The 23,027-nt window shown below is 34.1% G+C and overlaps 1 protein-coding gene across 2 annotated transcripts in view; it reads right to left on the bottom strand.

Moving 5' to 3' along the window:
• The window catches only part of LOC131069990 (uncharacterized), a 216,223-nt gene extending 204,483 nt beyond the window's left edge, over positions 1-11,740 (bottom strand). Inside the window, exons 1-2 of one of the 2 annotated variants that reach the window (XM_059207103.1) lie at positions 10,853-11,740; positions 1,550-1,605 (exon numbers count right to left, since the gene is read on the bottom strand). In XM_059207103.1, the coding sequence (XP_059063086.1) occupies positions 1,550-1,605; positions 10,853-11,517 (721 nt within the window). In that variant the 5' untranslated portion in view covers positions 11,518-11,740. The remainder of the gene's footprint in view (positions 1-1,549; positions 1,606-10,852) is intronic. The other variant, XM_058005539.2, reaches the window with a different exon arrangement.
• Positions 11,741-23,027: the final 11,287 nt, after the last annotated feature.

The raw sequence follows: 23,027 nt of genomic DNA on the forward strand, positions 1-23,027 counted from the left end.
GGAGATTACTGTCAGGACTTGTAGAAGATTTTTACTGAGGACATGGTTGGGTATGAAGTTGGATGATCTAGGGATGGTTTGGTGGTTCTTTCCTGGAGCTTTGGGGCTCTGGATCTCTTTGTACTTCTTGTCTCTGATTTTCAAATAAAGTTTTTACCCCTTTTATTCAATATGTAGGACTGTCATACTTATTTTATATTCATTCATAGTATATGAAGGACTATTATATTAACGGCCCATTCCTTAACCATTCGCTATTGCCCCTCATAAGGATAGGTTGGTTTTGTTAGGGAAAGGCAAAGTAATACCTTACAAGGTAGGTAAGCCCAAGGACGGAGTCCTGAAACCTTGAGGGAGCCTACTTGAAGATTGGTTTCCAAGCACCCTATGACAAGTACTTCCCCATCCTCCGTTAGGGTTGATGATTAGGAAAGAAATAAGGATGGGGCCTAAATATAATAATTATTGATTGTATTATGAATAATTAATTGTTCTCTAGTTTCAATAATCAGATTAAAGGCATGATAAATGTGGTGACATATGGTTTAATTATGGGAAACAGGCTTACTCCTAGTAGGGGACATTACATTATTCGTTATATGCTGGTGAAATCTAATATAACAGTGAACTAAATGTTACAATGCTCACAGTGCAGTGTGCAGTTCCAAACAAATATTTCTTTCTGCCAGATTTTGTTTAGGATCAAAATTGGGAACCCTGAGGCCATTACAATAAATTTAATGAATAAATATATTAGTAAAATAAGAAACCAATATGTTGAAGGCGAATACAATTATAAAAGCGCAGCCTTTAGAGATTACAATTAGCCATGAGTAGCTCAAAATGAACATTTGAGGAAAAATGACTACCATGTATCCAATATTACAAAGAAATCAAAAACCACAAATAGATGTAAACCACCCAGAACAAATAGGATCAAGGAAAAGCTAAACAACCATATGTAGACCAGTATCTGTTCTGTTTTCTGCTGTATTTCCTGCATAGAGGCCTAAGTATAGCTGTCTTTCAAGTATATTGTCAGATCTTTATGTCCTCTGACAGTGCATATCAAGTTGCATCATCATTGAATGAATAGCAGAATGGAACCTAACGTGCAACTGCAGATTAAATTATCCATTCACACGGCATGTATAAAAAACAGGTTCAGAGTGTATGGGGGGGCAATGTATCACAGATATTGCTCAGAATTCGTATGTTCAAAACATGTTTATGACTAGACAAAACCTTTCATAAACATTTATGAGAAGAAAATTTACAGAGCTAAAATACAATTTAGGAAAAAAAAAATATCAGACAGAAATTGAAAAGGCTTAACTGTGATTAAAAACACAAGTTTTGGGGTCATAAAAATCTGTTCTATTGAAAAGAGAAGTTTTTTTTCAGGTTTCATTCAGATTCACCCTAGGTAACATAGTCTAAAACATCTCCATAAATTTTTATTTTTCCATTTTAACCTTCCTAATATTTCCTATGACAACAGAAGCCTGGGAAATAACATCCATCAAATAAAATATTTATAATAACGTACCAAGTACTAAGCCACCACCCAACACCCGTGCCACTTCCATGCCAAAATTTCCTTCCCTGCAAATTGAACATTTTTTTCTCAAATGCACAATCATTGAAAAGCGCAATTCAATATAACCAATGAATGCAGTCCTCCACAGAAAAGAACAAAAAACAGAATTTAACCACTTGGCCAACAACCCATTTACACACTTGTAATTACTAAAAAATAGCAATACCTACCTTCCCAACATCATTCAGGATAAATTCAGATAGCACGATCAGAAAGATTATCACAAATAGAGCTATCACCTTGTAACAAAGAAATAAGAACAAGAAAAACAACCAGCTCACCAAAGCAAAATAAAATTCTGAGACTTGAAATGAATTGTCAAGGCCAGTGAAACATGCAGATCAGTGGAAGACATCCCTCCCAACCATAGAAACAGACCTAAAGAAAGTATATTCATTTACAAGCAAACCGATGCTGAACTTTTTTCCCTATCAAACCTTACTGCACTCTTCAAAAGCATTCAAAGATGTTGAGGGTAAAGAATTTATGGAACACATTAGCTGTTGTTGAGGAGAGTTTTGGATTGCTCAGAGGAGAGCTGTGGCTATGGCTATGGGTGTATTGGTGAAGTTATTACAAGATGTGACAAAGAGGGTAAACCAATTTGGAAGAAGAACTAAGACAATAGAAGAGGCAAAAGAAAACAAAATAAAACAAGCTTCTGGTAACTCTTCTTTTCCCCTAAGCCCATGAAACTCATTTATAATATTTAAGGCTGCCAATTCCGGTTTAGTCTCAGGTTCAAGTTCCAGGGTTCAGTTCACAGGTTCGGGTAAAATGTTTTTGGGGGGTTGGGTTCGTTTTGGGCTCATCCATACAAAAACATATAAAAATAAAAAATATATACATATATGCAGCAGTAATTAAGTTCAAAATACACCACTATGCTAATAGTCAAGTAACATGGCAAAATACACCACCATATTAATAGTCAAAACTCAATTGTCATGATATATATTAAAATTTTAGTTCAAATAACAGAGCAAAATACACTACCTAGTAATGTTTTGGTTCAAAAATAATAATGTCAAGTGTCAACAATCAGCCATCACTGATCAATATCATATGGGTCATCAAAAATATCATCATCGTCCATATGTTGGTAAATTAGAAGAACCACAATAGTGCCACTGGCACTGGCACTAGCATTCTCGATCTCATTATCACTAGATGGCTCATAGTCATCATCAACTCCAAGTGCAGCAAGGTGGGAAACTGAAGCATCCAGCTCAGCATGCTCTGGATCAATATCTTGCTGCTTTGCCTCCCCTTATGTGTAAGAATTTTCTATGTGTGAGGAGCCGCAACTTTGAATGCACAAACAGTAAGTCCTTCGCCTTTTTGGAGTGTAGTCCATTGCTGAAGGAAAATGTGCTACAATTCCTCTCGGATGAAGATGAACTAGCAACCTATCAAGATTTTGAAATTAGAGAATTCAGAGTTATAAATAAAATTAAAATATAAATAAAACAATAAACTTAAAAGCAAGATAGAAGGATTTTTTTTATAAAACTAAGAACTTACTTGCAATAAAATTTTGATTGCAAGAGGTTGTAGGTTCTGGTATGATTCTCCATGGAAGTACCACCAACTATGAGCATCAACCCTATACTTGTCCCAAAGAGCATCAAGACCACAATCATTTGTGCTTACAAAACTCATAAATTCGACCCTCACTGCAGGTCATATGTCACGGTGAAAGGGTCTGTGAGGTGCTGCCTTGTACCCTTAAGCAACTTCAAGATCTCTATATGGGCCAACTCTTGTGCCGATAAGGAGATGTTGACTACAATACTTGGGACTCAATTCAAAGGCAAGAAGATGCAATGGAGTGGTCATTTTGTTCCATCTCTCCACCATGATTTGTTGTAGTTCTTTGAAGAATGTTTCTTCGGGATCTTGCTCTTTTTCATTTATGATGACTTTCATCTTCTCAATCATTGAGTCGATGCCATCATACACCTCACCCAAACAAGGCCTATCCATGTTAGTATAAGGGATCATGCTCAATATAGGCTTAGTGAATCTCAGGAGGTACTCAGCACGATCCACCAAATGTCATCTAGTATCATTGTCCCAATGTTAGCTGCCCTTGCAATGCTAGAATGCCTCCATTTGCTCCAATTAGGGCTGATTATCATGCTAGTTAGTGCCTCACGAAACTTCACAAGTCATCTCAACACAATGGTATTGGAGGCAAAATGGATCTCACCAGCCAATTTCAAAATTAAAATTAAATTAAAAAGTTTACTAAAGTAAAACATATTCATTATTTAACTTATCTTCAACAACTCCAATCTCAAGAATTGTCTAAAAAGCCTTGTGACATATGATGGTCGGTGATGAAGATTTGGATCTCATCAACATCAACATACACCTATATGATCCAGTCAACTTTGTTGCCAATTTTTTGCAGCAATAGAATGAGTGAGTGGACAGCACGTATCCAAAAAATGTGTGAATAGCGCTCCTCAACCAATAACCCAGCAACCCTACAATTTTTGGCATTGTCAGTCACAACTTGAACAGCATTTTGAGAGCCAACTTCTTCAACAGCTTGGCAAAGAATGTTAGCAATAAATGGACCGTCCTTCACCTACCCTTCACAATCCACTCCTATCAAAAACATTGCCCTTTTAGAGGACACTACAATAACACTGATCAATGGGCGATTTCTTGCATCTTTCCATCCATTAGATATGATGGACACCCCTATTTCGACCCATAAATCCTTGATGGGCTTCAAGGAGTCTTTCTATCCAATAAGGTAGTACGTGTTGATGTGTTTTTTATGCACAATTAAACACAGAATAAAATACCAAGGTATCTTATCCTCTCTTGAATAAAGTCTCTCAAATGCTATTTTATGTACCTAACCTATTCTCTCATTGGTTAGAAATCAAAATGGGCATATGTCCAATTCATTGTAATTTTCTCATTGGCCAAAGTGAGTTGTTGTAACAAATCCCAATTAGGATTTCTATCATGTAATCTTGGGCATTGATTGTGAATCAATCTGAGCCATTGAATTGTATTGAGAGCACTATAAAAGGCTCAAATATCTCATTTGTAAAGAGTTAATAGAATAATAGCAAGACAGCAATAGTAGAAAAATAAAAAAATAGTTAGCAATTAGAATAGAAGTTAGATTAGGAGAAGGCAAAGATTGTTGCCAAAATCTTGTTGTAAAGAGCATATGATTTCATTGAAGCTATGGTGAATTAATGTGTCATTTCAACAAGTTGGGTCTCTACTTCTCAATTCATTTTCATGTCAATTAGATGAATGATAGGAATTGTGAATGATCAATGGTGAAATTCACTTATCCATACCACTAGCAATTTGCCGATTGTAAGTTTTCCTTGTGTGGTCAACTGGAATCGTTAAATGAGCTTAACTTCAATTGCTATTCATACCTTGATATGCATCGCCTTGATGGTATCCTTGTTGTTGATAGTGATTTGAACATCACCCGCTTTCCCTAGAAGATCGCACTAGCTTTGTGGAGTTGTTCGTTGATGGCGAAGCAGAGCTTGGTTGAAGTTCACCCAATTGTTCATTGTTCCTGAATTCTTAGGATTAGATTAGAATCTCTAATAAACCTTATCTCTTTTGCTATTTTATTTTTTAAGCAAGTAATTAGAATCTAAGTTCCAACAATATCCAAACGTTCAGCATTCAAGTATTCAATGTAAGTCCCCTTAGATTACCAACAATCACATCAACCATTGAGCTTATCCACGAGTCAAGACCTAACAACATAAACCTTGGAGTTGACTCATTTGATCACGAAACATAGCATTTGAGAGACTTTATTCAAGAGAGGATAAGAAACCTTGGTATTTTATTTTGTGTTTGATTGTGCATAAAAAACACATCAACAGTACGCACCTTCTCATAACCCGAGCCCTTGAACCCCTTTGGAGCCTCATTAACTCATCTCATCATTTTTGGCCAATGAGGTGACTGAACAACATTAAATGCCAATCCATTAGCATGGCTACATCTAGCTATGTCTTGCTCAGCAATCTCTCTACACTCGTTGTGAAATGTCATTTCCAACGATCCCTTTGCTCTTTTAAGTGTCATAAGTTGTTCTTCACATATAGACAAGAATGGATGGCCCTATGTAGCTTCAAGATTGGAAAGTGATGAAGAGGCCTTCCATCCATTCTTAGTCTTTAGCAAAGGATGAGTAATAGCACCTATAGCTACTTTCCCTACCGCTTAGTCTACTTTCGCTTGCTCTTCAATATATGCCGATACTTGTTCCCTTGTAAGAAGGCCTTTACCTTTTGGCTTGCCAAGACAAAATTTGATGCCTTATAGTGGGGTAATGTGCTTTCACTCAATTGTATGAGCTGTTATATTGTGCTTTGCAATAAGGACAAATCCAAGTGAAACCTCCTCCACCTGGAAGTTGTTGTACCATTTCCACATATTTCCAAAGGGAAGAGTGTGGGTCTGTTTTAAAGCGAGGTTGGCTCCCAGAGCTAGAAGCACTTGTCATTTTAATGTCTAACACAAGTAATTATATAAACAACATGGATAGGCACTGTAGTGTCCTAAATTGTACTCACCTACAATTTTGTCCTCACTTGGACTTCACGTTAGCACTTCGACTTCCAAGGCTTGACTGAAGTGCTGATTTTGCTCACATAACCTATCAAAAATGCTTTTTCACTATCTCTACAGTCTCTCCCCAAACCTGGAGCCTTGATTTCTAAGACCATGGCGTTGGGCGCCCTAGTCCTAAATCAAGACCATGGCGTCCAACGCCATAGTCCTAAATCAAGACCATGGCGCCCAATGCGATAGTCCTCTCAAAAAGGGCCCAATTTGGGGCCTCATAACGGTCCCATAATTTTAGTGGGGACCTAGATTCTGTGTCGGCTTATGTCAAAAATTCAATTTGTTTTTCCACAAGCAAGTATAAAAGGAGGTATACCCCTCTCATTTTAACCTAAGTAACCTCATTCAAGATCTCAATTACACTCTAGCAAATTCAAGTGAGCAAGCAATTAGTCTTTCATCAAACATTGGAGCAGAAGTGAAGTCAAATTTCAAACATTGAAGATGACATCCATGATCTATGTTTTATGAGGACAACATACATGAAACCCTAATTCCTTTGTGAAGGTCAAACAAAACTTCATTAAGGTATATCATTAGTGTCTCAAGCATCTTCAGCCTTTCCCTCAAAAGGAAAGCATTTTACTACAGTCTTTCATTTACATTTGTCAAGTCAATTTCATAATTAATTCCAAAACCAAGGTTTGACCTAAGGCAAACCCCTATTCCCAACATATTTCTCTTTCTTTCTGTGTGCAAGAAATAGGTATAGAGTTGCACTTGGGAGGATCAATAGAGTTCATAGAGACAAACAGGTTCATCTTTCAACGCAAAAAATTCAAAGGACCATGGCGAATTGATACTACCTAGTCCCAAAAAATCAAGCCAAACTTCCGAGAGCAGATTCCAAACAGCTAATTTTGCTCAAAATCAGGTCAGTGGCTCCGTGCGAGATTTGTAGCTTACTATTTCTGTTATTTTGCCCTAATTATCAAATAGGCAAATCAATTCAATTTAGGAAGGAGAAAGCCTTGACCAAAAAGGCTGGAATTTGATTAGAATCTCAGTCTTTTGAGTCTAGATCTATTAGGTTCTCTCTCCTTCCAAATGTAATGGTTAATTAGATCATTTAGTGGTTTTTTATCTTAATTTAACCCTAACCCTAATTTTCCAACCTTTACAGGCACAAAGCCACAAACCAAAATAAGAAAACAAAACAAAACTAGAGAGTTCATTTCAATTTGTATATAAAAATGTAAGGAAAACTTAGAAAAAAGACAAAAAAAAACCTACTACTTTTGTTGAAATCTTCCTCTAGAATGTCTTTGAGAACAAATCAACACATAGACATGCGTAGGAATAGCATAAGAACCAGCTTCAGGCATGCAACTATCAATCTTCAACTCTCTTTGTGCAATGGCAAGCGAAAATGAAAGTTCAGCAATGGAGCAAAATGTTTTTGCTTTTCATTCTATTGAAACATAAATGAAATAGATTTTAACTTTTTGTTGTTTTCAATGGTCGAATTAGGGTTGGGGGGTTGAAATTGACATTTTGCCAAAAAAATAATTAAAAAAAAAACACCCAAATTCAGGCCAAGTTTGGCCAATGGCAAATTGTTGAGGGAAATACATTTCGAGGTTCAGTAGGACAAAACCCACAGTCTGTGGGCAGGACTTACCCAAACCCACAATGAACCGGCCCCAAACCCAGACCCAGTTCGAACTGGACCGAGACCCATGCAGTCAAGTGAAGGGTCCCAATGACATTGATAATATTCCATTCTACAAGAGTTGTGTTCATCTATTCTTCTCAAAGAGGGCATTTAACAACTACTATTTTTAGGAGAAGAACCAAAAAAAAAAATTCAACCATTCATTGAATAGCCTACATCATGTGTGTGTGTGCGTGTGTGCCCATTCATTGAATAGCCTACATCATGTGCGTGTGTGTGTCTATATATATATATATATATATATATATATACTATGGTGGGACCTTCAATTATGTAACAAACAAACTCTTCGGTAACCAATTTCCTTGAACAACCATTTCTTTGATGAGATAATATTTTGTAGGATTTTCAATCATGTATCAAGCAAGCTCTTCAGTAACCAATTTCCTTGAAAAAACATTTCTATGATGATTTACCTCATGTACATTTGTAATAATCATGAGGAAAAGGGACCCACAAAACACCAAGCACCTCTTAAGATTTTCAACCATGTATCAAGCAAGCTCTTGAATAACAGATTTCCATGGACAGCCATTTATTTGATGAATTTTAACTCATGTACATTTGTAACAATCACGAGGAAAAGGGACCCACAAAGGACTAAGAACCTCTAAAATGTCCGTACTTTTAGTGCATGGCATGCCTTTGCCTCCTTAGTCTTCCAGTAATTATCAACGTCAAATAAATTTTAATGCAGTTAAGTAGTTGTGTTTCCACAATGCCCTTTGAGAAATCGTAGTTTTATACTTGTAAAAATCTGGAGCTATAATCAATTTATGTATATATTATATGGAAACCTCTGCCAATCTCTTGTAAATTTTGGAAAACTTGCTAATGTAAAATCTAATTTTCTACATGTCTAAAAATTAACCAATTCACAGAAAATAGTCCCAGCACGGACCCTTAACGAAGAAGGATGCTAGCCTGAGAGTCAACCTTAAGCTACTTTTAAGGGTGAGGTCCCATGGAGGAGACTAACCCCTTGTTTTCACGGGGAAGCTTACCACTGACAGCAGTTTATTGAGGGCTGTAGAAAATATACAATCTTTGCTTGAAAACCAAGAGCAACAATTCTTTGGGCAAGAACTTTGCAAAGGAGCTGAAGTGAGTTCTTAGATTTTCCAGCCCACTCTTAAGAAATTTTTAATCATATTGTCCAGTAGATACTGCATGCAGGTCAAAGACTTTTAGTTAATTTCTGTTCGATATATTTAGTTGCAATTTATTATACAGATTCTGAAAACAAGTGAAGCAGAAAATTTTGTATGGTGGAATCAATAAGTTACACTCAATGTACCCTACAATCTTTACACTGGAACCTCCCCACAAGTCTGCTGGATTTACAAGTCGCCTTATTGCAGTAGGGAGATTCATACATGGGCCATCTTCTTGTGAATGCTTTCAATAGTCTACACCAGAAATCATTTTTTTTACAAGATGCTCTTCTATATTCAAAGTAGCACTTAGTAAAATCTCAAAGGCTCTTCAATGACATCACTAAGCAATTCAGTTTAACCAGTGCTATATACGCAAGCACATAATACAATTCTGAGAGATGGATTATTGAAGGAATGACTACTCATAAAAGATGGATAATTGAAGGAAATGATTCAAACATTAAATGTTTCACGAATTTGATCCTGAAAGTATGGAAAAACTGGACTGCAAACATTACAAATACTAAAAGAATGAAAGGGCTAGGGAGCTCTTAAATGAATGGATCACAAGGAACAACAATTGCTGAAGTTTTGCGAATAGCCTAGCAAGCTAAGCAGAATTGATTTAGGGGAAAACAACATTATAGATCTCACTTATAAAACTGGAAGTGAACAAGAGTAGAAGAACCTTCAAACCTGACCAACTCCATTTACCTTCTTCAAATTTACTACTCCTAGCTTTTGACGCCATAACTAAGATAATAACTGTGAATTCGAACCTGCTAAAGAATGAAGAATACCATCAGCTAGAATTTTCTATTGAGATATAGTTAGATTAGAGAGAATGAATCAATATCGACTAGGTGCTAAAGATAGCTTTTTAGGTCACTTGCAAGCACGACTCCAATTTGATTTTATAAGATTTTTATTGTCAAACCTATAAGTGGATTGTACCTTATATATTATTCAATGTTTATGTCCTAGGTTTTGACGTCTTGACCAAGTGCAGTGGTGAACTCACACTTGCCAGAGCATGACTCAGCGTGTAGAATGTACTTCACCTAGAATTCTTAATTTAGGGTAAATTAAGTTTATAGCAAATGATTCAATTTGGGAGTTATTCACTAGTAGTTCAGAGACAATAGAAGTCCAAAGAAGTAGAGAAACGCCTAACGTATTTCAATTTGTGTTTTTTTCGTTATTACGACAAAGAATAAAAGTAAAACAGTAAAAAGGAACTAGAGCAGAGAATACAGAGGAAGTCGAAATTTTTTGTTGTCCAATTTGGAGTTTTTTTCTACAATCAAAAAAAGTTAACGCGGTAAAAATAAAATAGAGAAAAGTTTACAGAGTAAACCAATAAAAATATTTCTTTATCCATTTAGATGTTTTTGGCTACTATGATGAAGAATAGAGCAGTAAAAAGGAATTAGAGAAACAGAGGAAGTTGTTTTTTTAAATTTAGAGACTTTTTTGCTACTATAATGGACTAAAAAAGAAATAGGAAAAAGCTTGCAGCCGAGGTGGCCGAGGTGAATATTAAAGTGGTTTTTCATGCAATTTGGAGGTTTTTGCTACTATACAAAAATAAAGCAGTTAAAAAGAACTTCAGAAAAGCTTACGAGGAAGCCAACAGATTCATGGCATTTTTGTAAGATTTGGAATGTTCTTGCTACCATGATAAAAGAATAAAACAGAAAAAGATACGTTGAAATAAAGGCAACTTAAGTACTTGAAGCAATACACTGCAACAAGCCACTGAAAGTAGTAAGAAAAGAAAAAGCTTACAGAGGAAGCCGAAATTGTTTTCCTCTGAGCCCTTTATTGACATTGGACAAAGACTCTGGCTGCGAATCAGATACAGAAGAAGATGAAGCGGAAGACAGCCATCCTTTGTCAGCTTGAACAACCCTATAACTCGCAACTTTTGCCTCAGCCACTCTACTCCCTGCTCCTCCTCCATAACTCATACCATCAACCTGAGCTTCATTGAACTTTCTCAGCACATCAGCCTTCCTACAATGAGGGCACATACCCCACCACTGCCCATACTCTTCCCCACAGTTTTCACACACCCAAATAGACTTTATCTTCCTGGCCTTTTTATGCCTCGCAAACACAACGGGCTCCCCGCCGTTAACTTTATCTTGTTCGCCCTCGGGCAAAAAGCCTGCGCTTGTTGTGTTAATCCATGCTCTACCAAATCTTAGTGGGGCTGTAATATTCTCATCGCTACAGTTGTTATCAGAGCTTTGAACTTTTAAGGCATGGAAGATGTAGGAAATGCCTCTGCCCACAGGTTTTATCCCGGTGTGGAAAAATTGTAGGGTTTTACAGGGATTTGAGGTCCGAATTTCTCTCTTACACGTTAACGAGATAGGATAAAATTTGTGGGTTTTGCAGGTCGCAAAAAATTGGAGGAGTTTATACATTGTTGCACAATAACAATTCATTTCTTGATGTTCAATTCATTCTCTGTTTTAAATGCGTCTTGAAGGGAAAGAAAAAACTAAATACTATTGTACATAGAGTGCTCTACTTCTCACGAAACAACAGTTCAACTACGTTACAGAAATTCTCTGAAGTTCGGAATACTTGTCCTGAAGAAAAAGCCGCGCATATAAATTTTAGGAACAAGGTATCAATTGCTTCGATGGGCAGGCTGATAATTAGTTAGACATAAAAATTTTCTATAGTTAATCTAGTTACAATCTATTAACTAGCATATTTATATTTTGAAAAAATAATGTAAAAGAAATATTATATATTAAAAAAGAATATATTTATATGAAAATCAAATATGCGTCTAGATTATGCATAAGATTCAAAATGTTGTCTATAAATATTCACCCGAGGTCATTTGTTGATTTATTAAGGTGGAATGGTTAGGAGAACTTGTTCTTGGCAATCCAACAACTTATCTAAAAGTATATTAACCCTAATTTAACTTTAATAGAATCATATTTGTAACTTCCCTGATCCATTTGATAGGAATTCGTATGGGTCTAGGTAAGTCATTCAAGTTGTATGGAAATGATCTAACATCATGTGAATCCTTCTCATTTGTTTGCCCTAATACCATGTGGATAAAGGAGGGCATCTAATGTACCTATGTAGTACGAATCAATGGTCATGCAATATTGGTTTGATTGACCCTCAACCTCTAGGGGCATCATGGACTATATCTAGCGTGCACCAATATGTCCCCCTGCCTAACTTATAGGATATATTTAGGATTCTAATATAATATAACTAACATATATATATTTAATAATACATATAATATACGTTGAGAGATATCCTTCTCGAGGTGTCTATTGTACTTTTATGTGAAAAATAAATTAATTAACTAAATTCATATAATATTATATTATTTCTCTTTTTTTTTGGAGAGACCTGAGTTTTTAGCCTCGTTCGGGCCTAGAGAGACCACTTATGGAGGATCTCTTCCCACTTAGGCCACTTCTGGGAGGTCATCTTTCCCCATTAACAAACTTCACTTATTCAAACCCACAAGCTCAATAGCCCATTGAAGGCCCACAGCCTACGAGCATAACTACCCAACAAAGGCACATATCCTACAAGCACATTAAAGCCCAACAAAGGCACAGATCATATGAATACATCAGTCTAGTAAAGGTGAGACACCTACAAGCTTAGTGGACCAGTAGGGGTTTGATCCTTGGTGGTCACCTCACCAATGAACTGACTTTATTGGGGCACTACGCCCCAATGAGTGCCCCAATCGGCATACAGTATTACATTATTTAATATAATAATATTATGTTAATATAAAATAATAATATAATATTATAGTTATAATACAACTAGGGTTAGGGTTATTGTTAGAAATAGGATGGACCATAGTCCTAATTCTAACCATAATTTTAATGGCAACCCTACTTTTAACTATAACCCAAATTAAATCATAACCATAACCCTAATTAAGCCCTAACTCAAATATTTTCCCCTGATTGAACCTTAATCTAGCACTAAGCCTAATCCTAATTTAACATTGATCTTAAACCTTAACCCTAATCCAATATTAACTAACGCTTTTCAAACCCTAATCATAATTTAACCATAACCCTAATTATTCCCTAACACTAATGTAATTCTAAGACTAACCTTAACCATAATACTAACCCCAACCGTGTTTGAACCCTAACCCTAATGTTAATCCTAGTCTTAATTGAACTATAACCCTAACCCTTACCCTTATTAGAGATAAAATTAGGGTAAGCGATATGATTGGGGTTAGTAGTAGGCTTATAGTTAATTAGGGAACATTAGGGTTAAGGTTAGAGATAAAATTAGGATTAGGGTTAGATATGAATTAGTATTAGGATTAGGGTTAGGATCAATGTTAGGATTGGGGATAATGTTAAGGTTAGAATTAGAGATAGAATCAAGGTTAGTGATAAGGATATGGTTAAGGTTAGCGTTACGATTAAGATTATGGTCATGGTTGGGGATAATGTCAATAAAATCTAATTGTAACCCTAATTATACTATAACCTTAATTATACCCTAAATCTAATATAACAATAACAATAACACTTATCCTAATTGAGCCCTAATTAAACACTAATTGAAATCTAAGTGCAACCCTAATTATTCCCTAACCTTGGTGTAATACTAAGACTAACCTTAACCTTAAAAATGATCCCTAACCCTAACACTAATACTAGAACCCTAGCCCTGACCCTTATAATAATTAAATCATAACCTTAATTAAAATCTAACCCTTACCTAGTTGAAGCCTATTTGAACCTTACTTAAAGTGTAACCCTGAATGACTACTAACCCTAACTATATTTATACCATAACCCTAATTTAACCCTAACCCTAATTGTAATTAAAGTCTTACATAATCACAACACTAACCCTAACCCTAACCTAAATTCAACTTTAATTAAACACTAACCCTAACAGGTCGAGTGAATAATGACCTTAATTGTAATTTAACCTAACCCTGATTGAACCCTAGATACATACTCAAATCCTAATCCTAATCCTAACCCTAACTTTAATTTAACCCTTACTCTAATTGAACCTTGACATAACCCTAACTAACCCTTAGCACTAACCTAAATCATAGCCCTAACCCTAAATCAAATATTTTCATATAAATTAAATTAAACCCTAACCTAACTAAACTATAGCCCTAACATGAATCCTAGTTGAAGCCTAATCCTAATTAAACCTCAAACCTAATTGTACACCAACCCTAATCAATTAATAAAGTTAAACAACAGAAAAAATAGTTTATGTGTAATATAAGATTGTTTTTATTCTTTTGTTAATATAGGTATACTTTAATGTTTATGGTTTCAACAAATTATAATGAATTTGGATCTTTCATATATTATAGAAATAGAAATATATTCTTAATTTCTTTTGCATTTCCTCAAGACTATTAATTAGCTTTGAATGTGAGTTAGATTCCTTGACCATTTAACAACTAATCCTATTCCAACCAAGAAGTAGATATTATAGTTTGGCATAGATTGGATCTACACATCAAAATTCAAATATATGAGCTTAGATTAGATTTTTATGCAAATCACTTACACACCCATCAAAGTAACCCAAACAAATAGACAAGAAGTTTCAAAATCTTAAAGCACTATTATATCATTTCTATTTTACATATTGACATTTAATCATATATAAACTTTATAGTTCTAATTATTTTAATTTTATTTTTAATTTAACTTCTACGTTTATTTCAAATCATTACTCGATGCTAAAACAATCCAATTATATTGTTTGGTTACTTTACCCTGGGTTATATGTAAAGTGGATTGATTACTTCTTTTTCAATAATAAAGTGCATCTTACACTTACACCAGAGCCATCTCTTCATTTTTCTTGCTTTTCTTTGAGAGAAATCCACATAGAGATCATGTATGCGAATTGTATCTCCAATCTCTTCAATGAAAGCCTTCTATTGTAGATCCTCAACCTAATACCACAAACAACAAGTCAAGTGTTCAAAGTTCTCCAATTAGGGGAGAGGACCCAGTAGTTTAGTGTAGCCCAATTGTTGTGGTAGTGGTTGTTGATTTAATACCCATAATTGTTGATTTAGTGTTCAATGTTTTGACAATATTGCACCAATAGTTGTGACTTTAATACCCATAATTGAATGAAATATACCCTTAGTTGTAAAAAGCAACCAATCACATGATGACACATTAGTTACACGAGTATGATGGGCCCTTATACATGACTATTGGTCTCACCTTTTGGGGGGGCTATTTTTGACACATTGACAAAAAGCATGTTGATGTAGCATCATATTTGATGGTGTGGCCCTCAAAACTTAGTTATAAGCAAGGAAGTTGATAGGTAAGCTTGGAAGTCATTTGAAATTTCCATGTACAATTTTGAGAAGTGAGAAATCAAAATGCTCAACTACTAAATCCTCTTCCCTCTAAAACCCAATCAAAAATGAAACAATGTAAAAGTAAATATTCAACTCACTTCTTTCCCTATGTAGGCGATCTCTAAAAATGGCTATTATAATTACAAGCTACTCAATAACCTTGAGGCAAGACATAATAGACACCAGGTATATATAGAGAAGCATGAATGTGGTGCGGTGTTTTGGATCCTTAAAATCAAAAGATTTTTCCACCACAATGAAAATGTCATTCAAACCATTATTGAATCTGAATACCAGGCCATCGACCTCAGCAATTCATTGTGAAAAATTTGTGTCATATTTACTAAAGAGATGCCAACCAAAAGTTTTTAAGTCTGACAAACAATATGTGTGACCCACCCCAATGATGTCATGACTCATCTTTTTGAAGGAACGTCTATTTGCACACTGTAAAGAAAAACCTCTATTCTCTAGGAACAACTTAAACCACACACATTAAGCTTACACTTCTAGGCTTAAAAGTATTAAACAATCGGAGTTGACTGACATTTTCTAGGCTTAATATGTTGCTTAATGTATGTGGTCACAATAAGAATACACTTCTAGACTTAAAAGTGTTAAACACTCAGAATTGACTAACATTCTCTAAGCTTAATCTATTGCTTAGTGTGTGTGGTTTAAGGCTGGTCCTATTTTCTACCTACAACTCTAACTCTACAATAGAGGTTCTTTCTAACAAGATGGTTATCGCCTCTTCCTCTTTAAGGCCCAAGATATTCATGCATGACTCAAAATTTATATTAAAATTTTGTGCTATAATATTTTCATTTTGTGTGCTAAAAAGGACACAACTATTTTCTCTCAAGTCTACTCCAAGATAGTTTTTCACTCCCTCTGTACTCTTTTTTTATATTGTCCAGAACCAATATCTTTATTTTTTTTTTAAACTTACATTAACATATCACATCAAAGAAGATAAAAGAGTAATTAATCTCATTTACAAGGAGATAAAGCATAACAATAGTAAACAAGATTACCATACCAAGATGATTGAGTTATGAGAACATTCCTCATTGTTGTATAAGTAAAGATGGTGTTTGCAGAAGACTAATCCTTTTTAAACAAATCTTAACAATGAGGGAACATTAAGAGAGTGCATGGGGGCACCCTTTAACTCTTGGGGTCATGGGCTAGGAAGGATCCTTCATTAAGGAGATATTTATTTTCAAGGTATAACTTTTTGGGTATTTTATATGTCTTAGAAAATTGCATTATTGGGGTCCACTCTAGAGCAGCATTTGGGGTTAAAACTTTCATCGATCTCTTAGAACCATTCCTATAAGCAAGGTTCAAAGAAAATAATTTTTAGATATATTCAATCTCTTTCTTATGAGGTATGGAAGATCTATTTTTGTCATCGAGCTAGGAGTTGTGACCTTTCAAAGTCAGGGAAAATTCAATTCCAAATAAGATAAACATAAGATTTCCTATTGGGGTCCAAGGGTTGGGGCTACACCTTACCTTGTTCAAAACAAGAAGGAAATTTGAACAATGGAAGTCGAAAGCCCAATGCTCGAAGAATGATTGAGAGTTGAGGGTTCAACATACTAAGTATTGAACATAAGTGAAGATGGTGATGCTAAGGTCCAAATACAAAGTCGAACAAACATGGAACCTTTGATGTTTGAAAGGTCTACATCAAGGATTAGGGATTTGACTTACCAAGTTCAAATTTGAACAAAAAAGCCTTGTTGCTCTATGTTTAAAACCTATCAGGGTGCAAGTCCAAAAATTATTCTTTCGATGGTCAGGGATTGGGGATACACCTTCCACTTTTAGCAAAAGATTGAATTTATAAAGTGAACATCCAATGTATGATGCCTGACACACTTAGGGATATTATTGATAGAGAAGGTGGTTTTGGGGTTTGGGGGTCATGGTTTCACTATACATTTTACACACTATAAGGACTCTAAAGAGTGGACATCTAATCTTCAAAAACCAATACACTTAAAATATTTGATCTCCACCAGAGGCAATTAACCATAAGCAGCTCTTTGGGCACTGACTATCATCATTTCTCTTATGTATTCTAGTAGTTCCAATCATGGGAGCATGCAATTCTAAGAATTCTCTTGAAGAGTCATTTGTAAATTGAACAAGTGACAATGGATTAGTTCCAATTATGTGTTTTGATATTAGCATCTTGAATTTGAAGTTCATGTGTATATATCCTCAAGATTTGGATGTTCTAATTGCCTAAACTATATTTAGGAATATTTACTCTGGCTTAAAATGAATGAGTTAGTTGTTAGAACAAAACCTCTCAAATATTATTTTCACAGTAAAAAAAGATAAGAAAATGTCTAAGTATCTTGGGTTTGAGGTTCAGGCTTATGCCTTGTGGAGTTTGTAGAGTGTGCAAACAATGTATAGTGCAACCTTGACCCCCCACTCCCAAAAAACTTCTTTTAATAGTTAAAATTTGTGGAAGTGCTTCATAATTCAAGGATTGGGGTTGACCCTTATGAAGTTCACTTATGTGTGAACTTGCGATATAGTGTATCCCTGACCCATGACCCCCAAAAGCTTAATTGATCCTACAATAGTGGGTTACACCTTTTAGCCAACTTTGACATGAAACAAACATTTTTAAAAAAAATCACATTCGAACACCTATTATCACTAAACCATAAGGAATTTGTAGATGATGTAAACTAGTGGTTTGTGACATTTTGTATGTAGATTCTAAATATATTTTTTAAAATTTTTTTTGGAATCAATTTGTATCCATATTTCTATTTCCCTTGAAAACTAGTTCTTAAGAGTAAACGACATTTTTAAAGGGTGATACTCACTCGGTAACACATAACTTTTTTTCCTAAAATAGATAAAAATGTGATTCTTTAGAATTTAGTTTTTTAACATCAATATCTAATGTTTGAAATTGGTTTCATATATTTATGTTCAGTATTTCATATTTTATTAAGTTTTGAAGTTGAGTTAACTATAATTTAGACATAGGTTCATTTGGTAACTCGTAACTTGTTGTGTATGTATCAAAATTCAATTTATTTATTTTTGTTGGAAAAAGGACTTCAATACCTATTGTGTATATTTTTCAGAATTGTTTTCCATTAGTTTACTATTTTAACATAACCGTTGAATAGAGAAGTTGACGTTTGGAAAAAAAAAGCCTAAACTAAAATAATAATAATAATAAAATCAATATATATTAAAATTATAGTCACTGGAAAGCTCACTTTGAATACTATTATCACTCATTTGTGTTTGTCAAGATAGTTCCATTTGAGGCTTCAATCAGAGCTTCAAGGCCAAAAATCTATAGAATTTTGGACAGATTGGGGGGAAGATGCATAAGAAGCATGTTTGATCAAAGGGGGTTCGATTGAACCCATGTTCTATCGAACATGTTGGGCACAATTTTTTTTGTAACAATAATGTTCAATAGAACATGGCCTAAATGAATGGTCAACGTTTGATAGAACCCCTTGTCGACCATTTTTTTTAATGGGTAAAAGCACAATGTTGTGTCACCCTTTTATAAAGGAAGTGGCCAACACAACTAAAACTATTTAATTCAACTGCATAAAAGTGACATTTCTAAATTGAATTTCAAACTGATGTAAATTGATCAAATATAGAAATATTAATGAAATTTATGTCTGTTATTTAAAAAAAAAATTGACACTTTTTTATATATTCAAAGACGAAATTTTCATTGCTGAAAAATGTTGAAAATCAAGGGTTCTAGTTGGCGTCACCAAAAAAATGAAAATGAACTTATTTTTTTATGATTTTAATTTTCAAATAGAGGATATATATATATATATATATACACACACATATATATATGTATATATATGTACATATGTATATATATATATATATATATATATATACATATATATATATATACATATATACATATATACATATATATATATATATATATATATATATACATATATATACATATATATATATGTATATATATATATATACATATATATATATATATATGCTAAAAAAAATAAATGAAAAATTTGATGTAGTGAAAAATATACTTTTAAATTTTTTTTTAACATCATTTAATATATATTTTTTAAATTTCAAATCAACCTCTTTTTTAGCTTAAAAAACCTACTTGCAATTTTTCAACAAAAAAAAAATTAAATTAATCAAAACATTAAGAAAATTATATGTCCAGATTCTTGACTTTGAGCTCTACAAAAGGATATTTTTTAATTTTTGTAAAAAAATATTCTACCTGAAGAAAAATAGAGTAGAAGTGAATAATTTTAGAAATGTAGACAAAATGGTGATTTTGTTGCCACATCACTTGACACATAGGCGAGTTTGGTCGAACTCAATTCAGTCAAACTTAGGCCGGCCAAACTATTTTGAACTATTCTAAATAAGTTTGGTCGAACTCTTGGTGTCATCTTGGCTTCACAGCCATGTCAATGGGTGCCACGGCCATGTCAATGGGCGCCACTGTGACAAGAAATAGTTTGGTCAAACTCAGTCCGGCTGAACTAAGCTCGAATGGACTACACCAATTAGCCCAAAGGGTGACACAACATTTTGCTTTTTCCCTTATGGATGATTGCATAAAAAATAAAAGTGCTTTTTTTCATTTTTTAGAAAATAAAATTGAAGGATAATTCATATTTTTTTATAAATGAATTAAGGGAACATCAACATAGAAGGGTAAAGTACATCTTTAAGGTACTACTCATGCAACACTAGGATTATATGATAGAGAGACAATTAGAGAGTATCATCACTAAGCACATGATTAACTATCACATGGAATCGAACACACCCTCGTTTGAATGAGGACATTTGCTCATACAAGTACCATGACTCCTAGAGTGGTTTTTTCTTCCCAAAACATCCTAAGCCTTTGCAAGCAATCAGGCATGCAAGGGATAATCATTATCTTGGTTAATTTATTTACCCATGTTTTCATTATTTTCACTTTATTAATCAACTTCCACACACGATAACCATGCTCAACCACTTTGGGTCGGGGTCACGTTGGAATCCACTCTTTTAACCCTGTGTAGTACCTAAGTCCAAGGATCATCAAGTTCCCAAATGAACATGGAATAAAATGCATACACATTGATGATTTCACTTTTCACATGACATTGCACTTTTCTCAATCTTGAACCATATTGTGACAGATTAAATCCAAATGGATCTAATTTTAATTTTTAACAAAAACGAGGAATTTCTAGCTACTCCACGAAAATAGCTTAAAATTCACAAAATTTTGAAGATCACAAAAGAATAGAATTCTTATTTCATTGCACCCAACACCCCTCTTTTAACATAAAACACGCATTTTCACTCACCCTATGGTGAATTGGGTAGCATGAGGGTATTTATGGGCGAATTTTATAAAAATTATTCAAATAAATTAATACTCTACCCAATACAAGATTTAAATCAATGGAAATGGCTTCCCCAACCCATCTATCATTCTTCAAACATATGGCAACAAGAAATGAACAAATTGAAAGAGAAATGGATATTTTTACCTCGGGTTTTGTTAGAAATTTAAATGGAGAGTTTTTCACACACACACAATGAATGCACAATTCCATATAGTAATATAAACTCCTTCAAATTCCTATCCTAATGTAACAAATCTCATACAATTCCCTCCTCTCTAGCTCCCACAATCATCAAACCAGATTTGTAGTTGTAGGGTTTCTCTCCTCTCACCATTTTCTTCCCAAAATAAGACATAATGCAAAAATGAACCCTTTTTTCCCTATTTACCTAAAACCCATTTTAATATTTTTTAAATAAATTAACAAAAAGTATTCTTTTAATTCATAGATGCATATATTTCACCTTTAATTCCCAAAACACACAATTGGCAAATACTCATATTTCACATTTTAATTTAAATTATACAATTATGTCATGAAGTCATAAAACTCATTTTTTATTTATTTTTACAACAATTTTCTTGAATAATAAATATTCAAACACTCTTTACTAGTCTTGCACATGGGGATTATGGTTTTTAATGTACTATTGATCATGGTACCTAGGGTATAATGTTGGATGTAATAATGGGAAATCATACTTGTATTCAAGTATGATGGGTGAGGTAACATAGGTATGGCCAATGTGACATCTCCTCTTAACTATTGTTAAGGAATAACTTGGACCTATAAAGCCAAGTGGAAAAGTTCCTAGTACCTATACCCACTCAACCCACATCAAATGTACTCGTGCATATATCATAGCCGAATCACACACAATCTCCTGCAATAGGGCGCAATATCATAATCAAGAAAAAAGTTAAATAAACATACATATATGCATGATTAACTTAAATAACACATGATCATAAACACACTATATTACTATTATTAGTTTCTTGTAAATGCATTCAATATCGATGCCAATACAAAATATGGTGTTACAAACAATCCTAAATTAAATTTAAAAGTAGAACCATGTATGAATCATGTCTAAAAAGATATGTGTCAAAATGCAAACACGAGAGGCAATACAATTTTGACTGACCTTTCTAGGGAGAGTAAGACAAAGGATTACAACCGATTCCAAAAATAGATAACTCTGTAGAATTTAAATTAAACCATACTTGTGAATTTATTGTAGGATTTGAATTCTCTACTTGTAAATGTGTCTCTTTGGGATGGTGTCAAGTAAAAACCTAAACCCCAATTCTAATTTTAACCCAATATGTAATTTTTATTCTAATGGAGCCCTAACCCTAACCTTGATCCTAATACTAATCATAACCCTAATTGAACACTACATAAACTCTAACACTAGCTCTAATTTAGTCTAACCCTAATTTAACACTATCAATAACCCTAACCCTAATTAAACTCAAACATTAACCTAATGTTAACCTCAACGTTAATTGAACCCTAACCCTAATTAAACTCTAACATTATCCTAATAATAGCTCCAACCCTAATTGACTTGAAAAATCTATCCCCAACACTGATTGTAATATAACCCTAATTGTACCCTAACACCAATTTAACACTAACGCTAACCCTAATCCTAAGCCTAACCCTAGCACTAACCTTAATACCAATACTAATAGTAATTGAACTTTAAGCCTCACCTTAATTTTACTCAAACCCAAATTTATTACTAACGCTAATCTTAATCACAATACAAACCCTATCCTTAGTACTAATACTTTTTCTAAAACTAACTCCAATTCAACTCTAACTATAACCCTAATTATGTCATAATTGAAACCCTAATTAAACACAGACCCTAACTTGAATCATAATTAAGCCCTAACCCTGACATTAAACTTAATTGTACCCTACCCTTACCCCCATTCTAATTTCAACCCAATATGTAAACCTGTTTCCAATTATACTCTAAGTGAACCCCTACTTAACCCTAACCCTAATTTTCTCTTCTTATCTCTTATTTAATAGTAATGATAACCTCGACACTAATAGTAATCTTAAATGCTAAATCTAATTGAATTAAAATTTACCCTGATATTAACCCCAACCCTGATTGCACCCTAAT

The sequence above is a fragment of the Cryptomeria japonica genome, chromosome 6 (genome assembly GCF_030272615.1).
Source record: "Cryptomeria japonica chromosome 6, Sugi_1.0, whole genome shotgun sequence".
Classification (NCBI taxonomy): domain Eukaryota; kingdom Viridiplantae; phylum Streptophyta; class Pinopsida; order Cupressales; family Cupressaceae; genus Cryptomeria; species Cryptomeria japonica.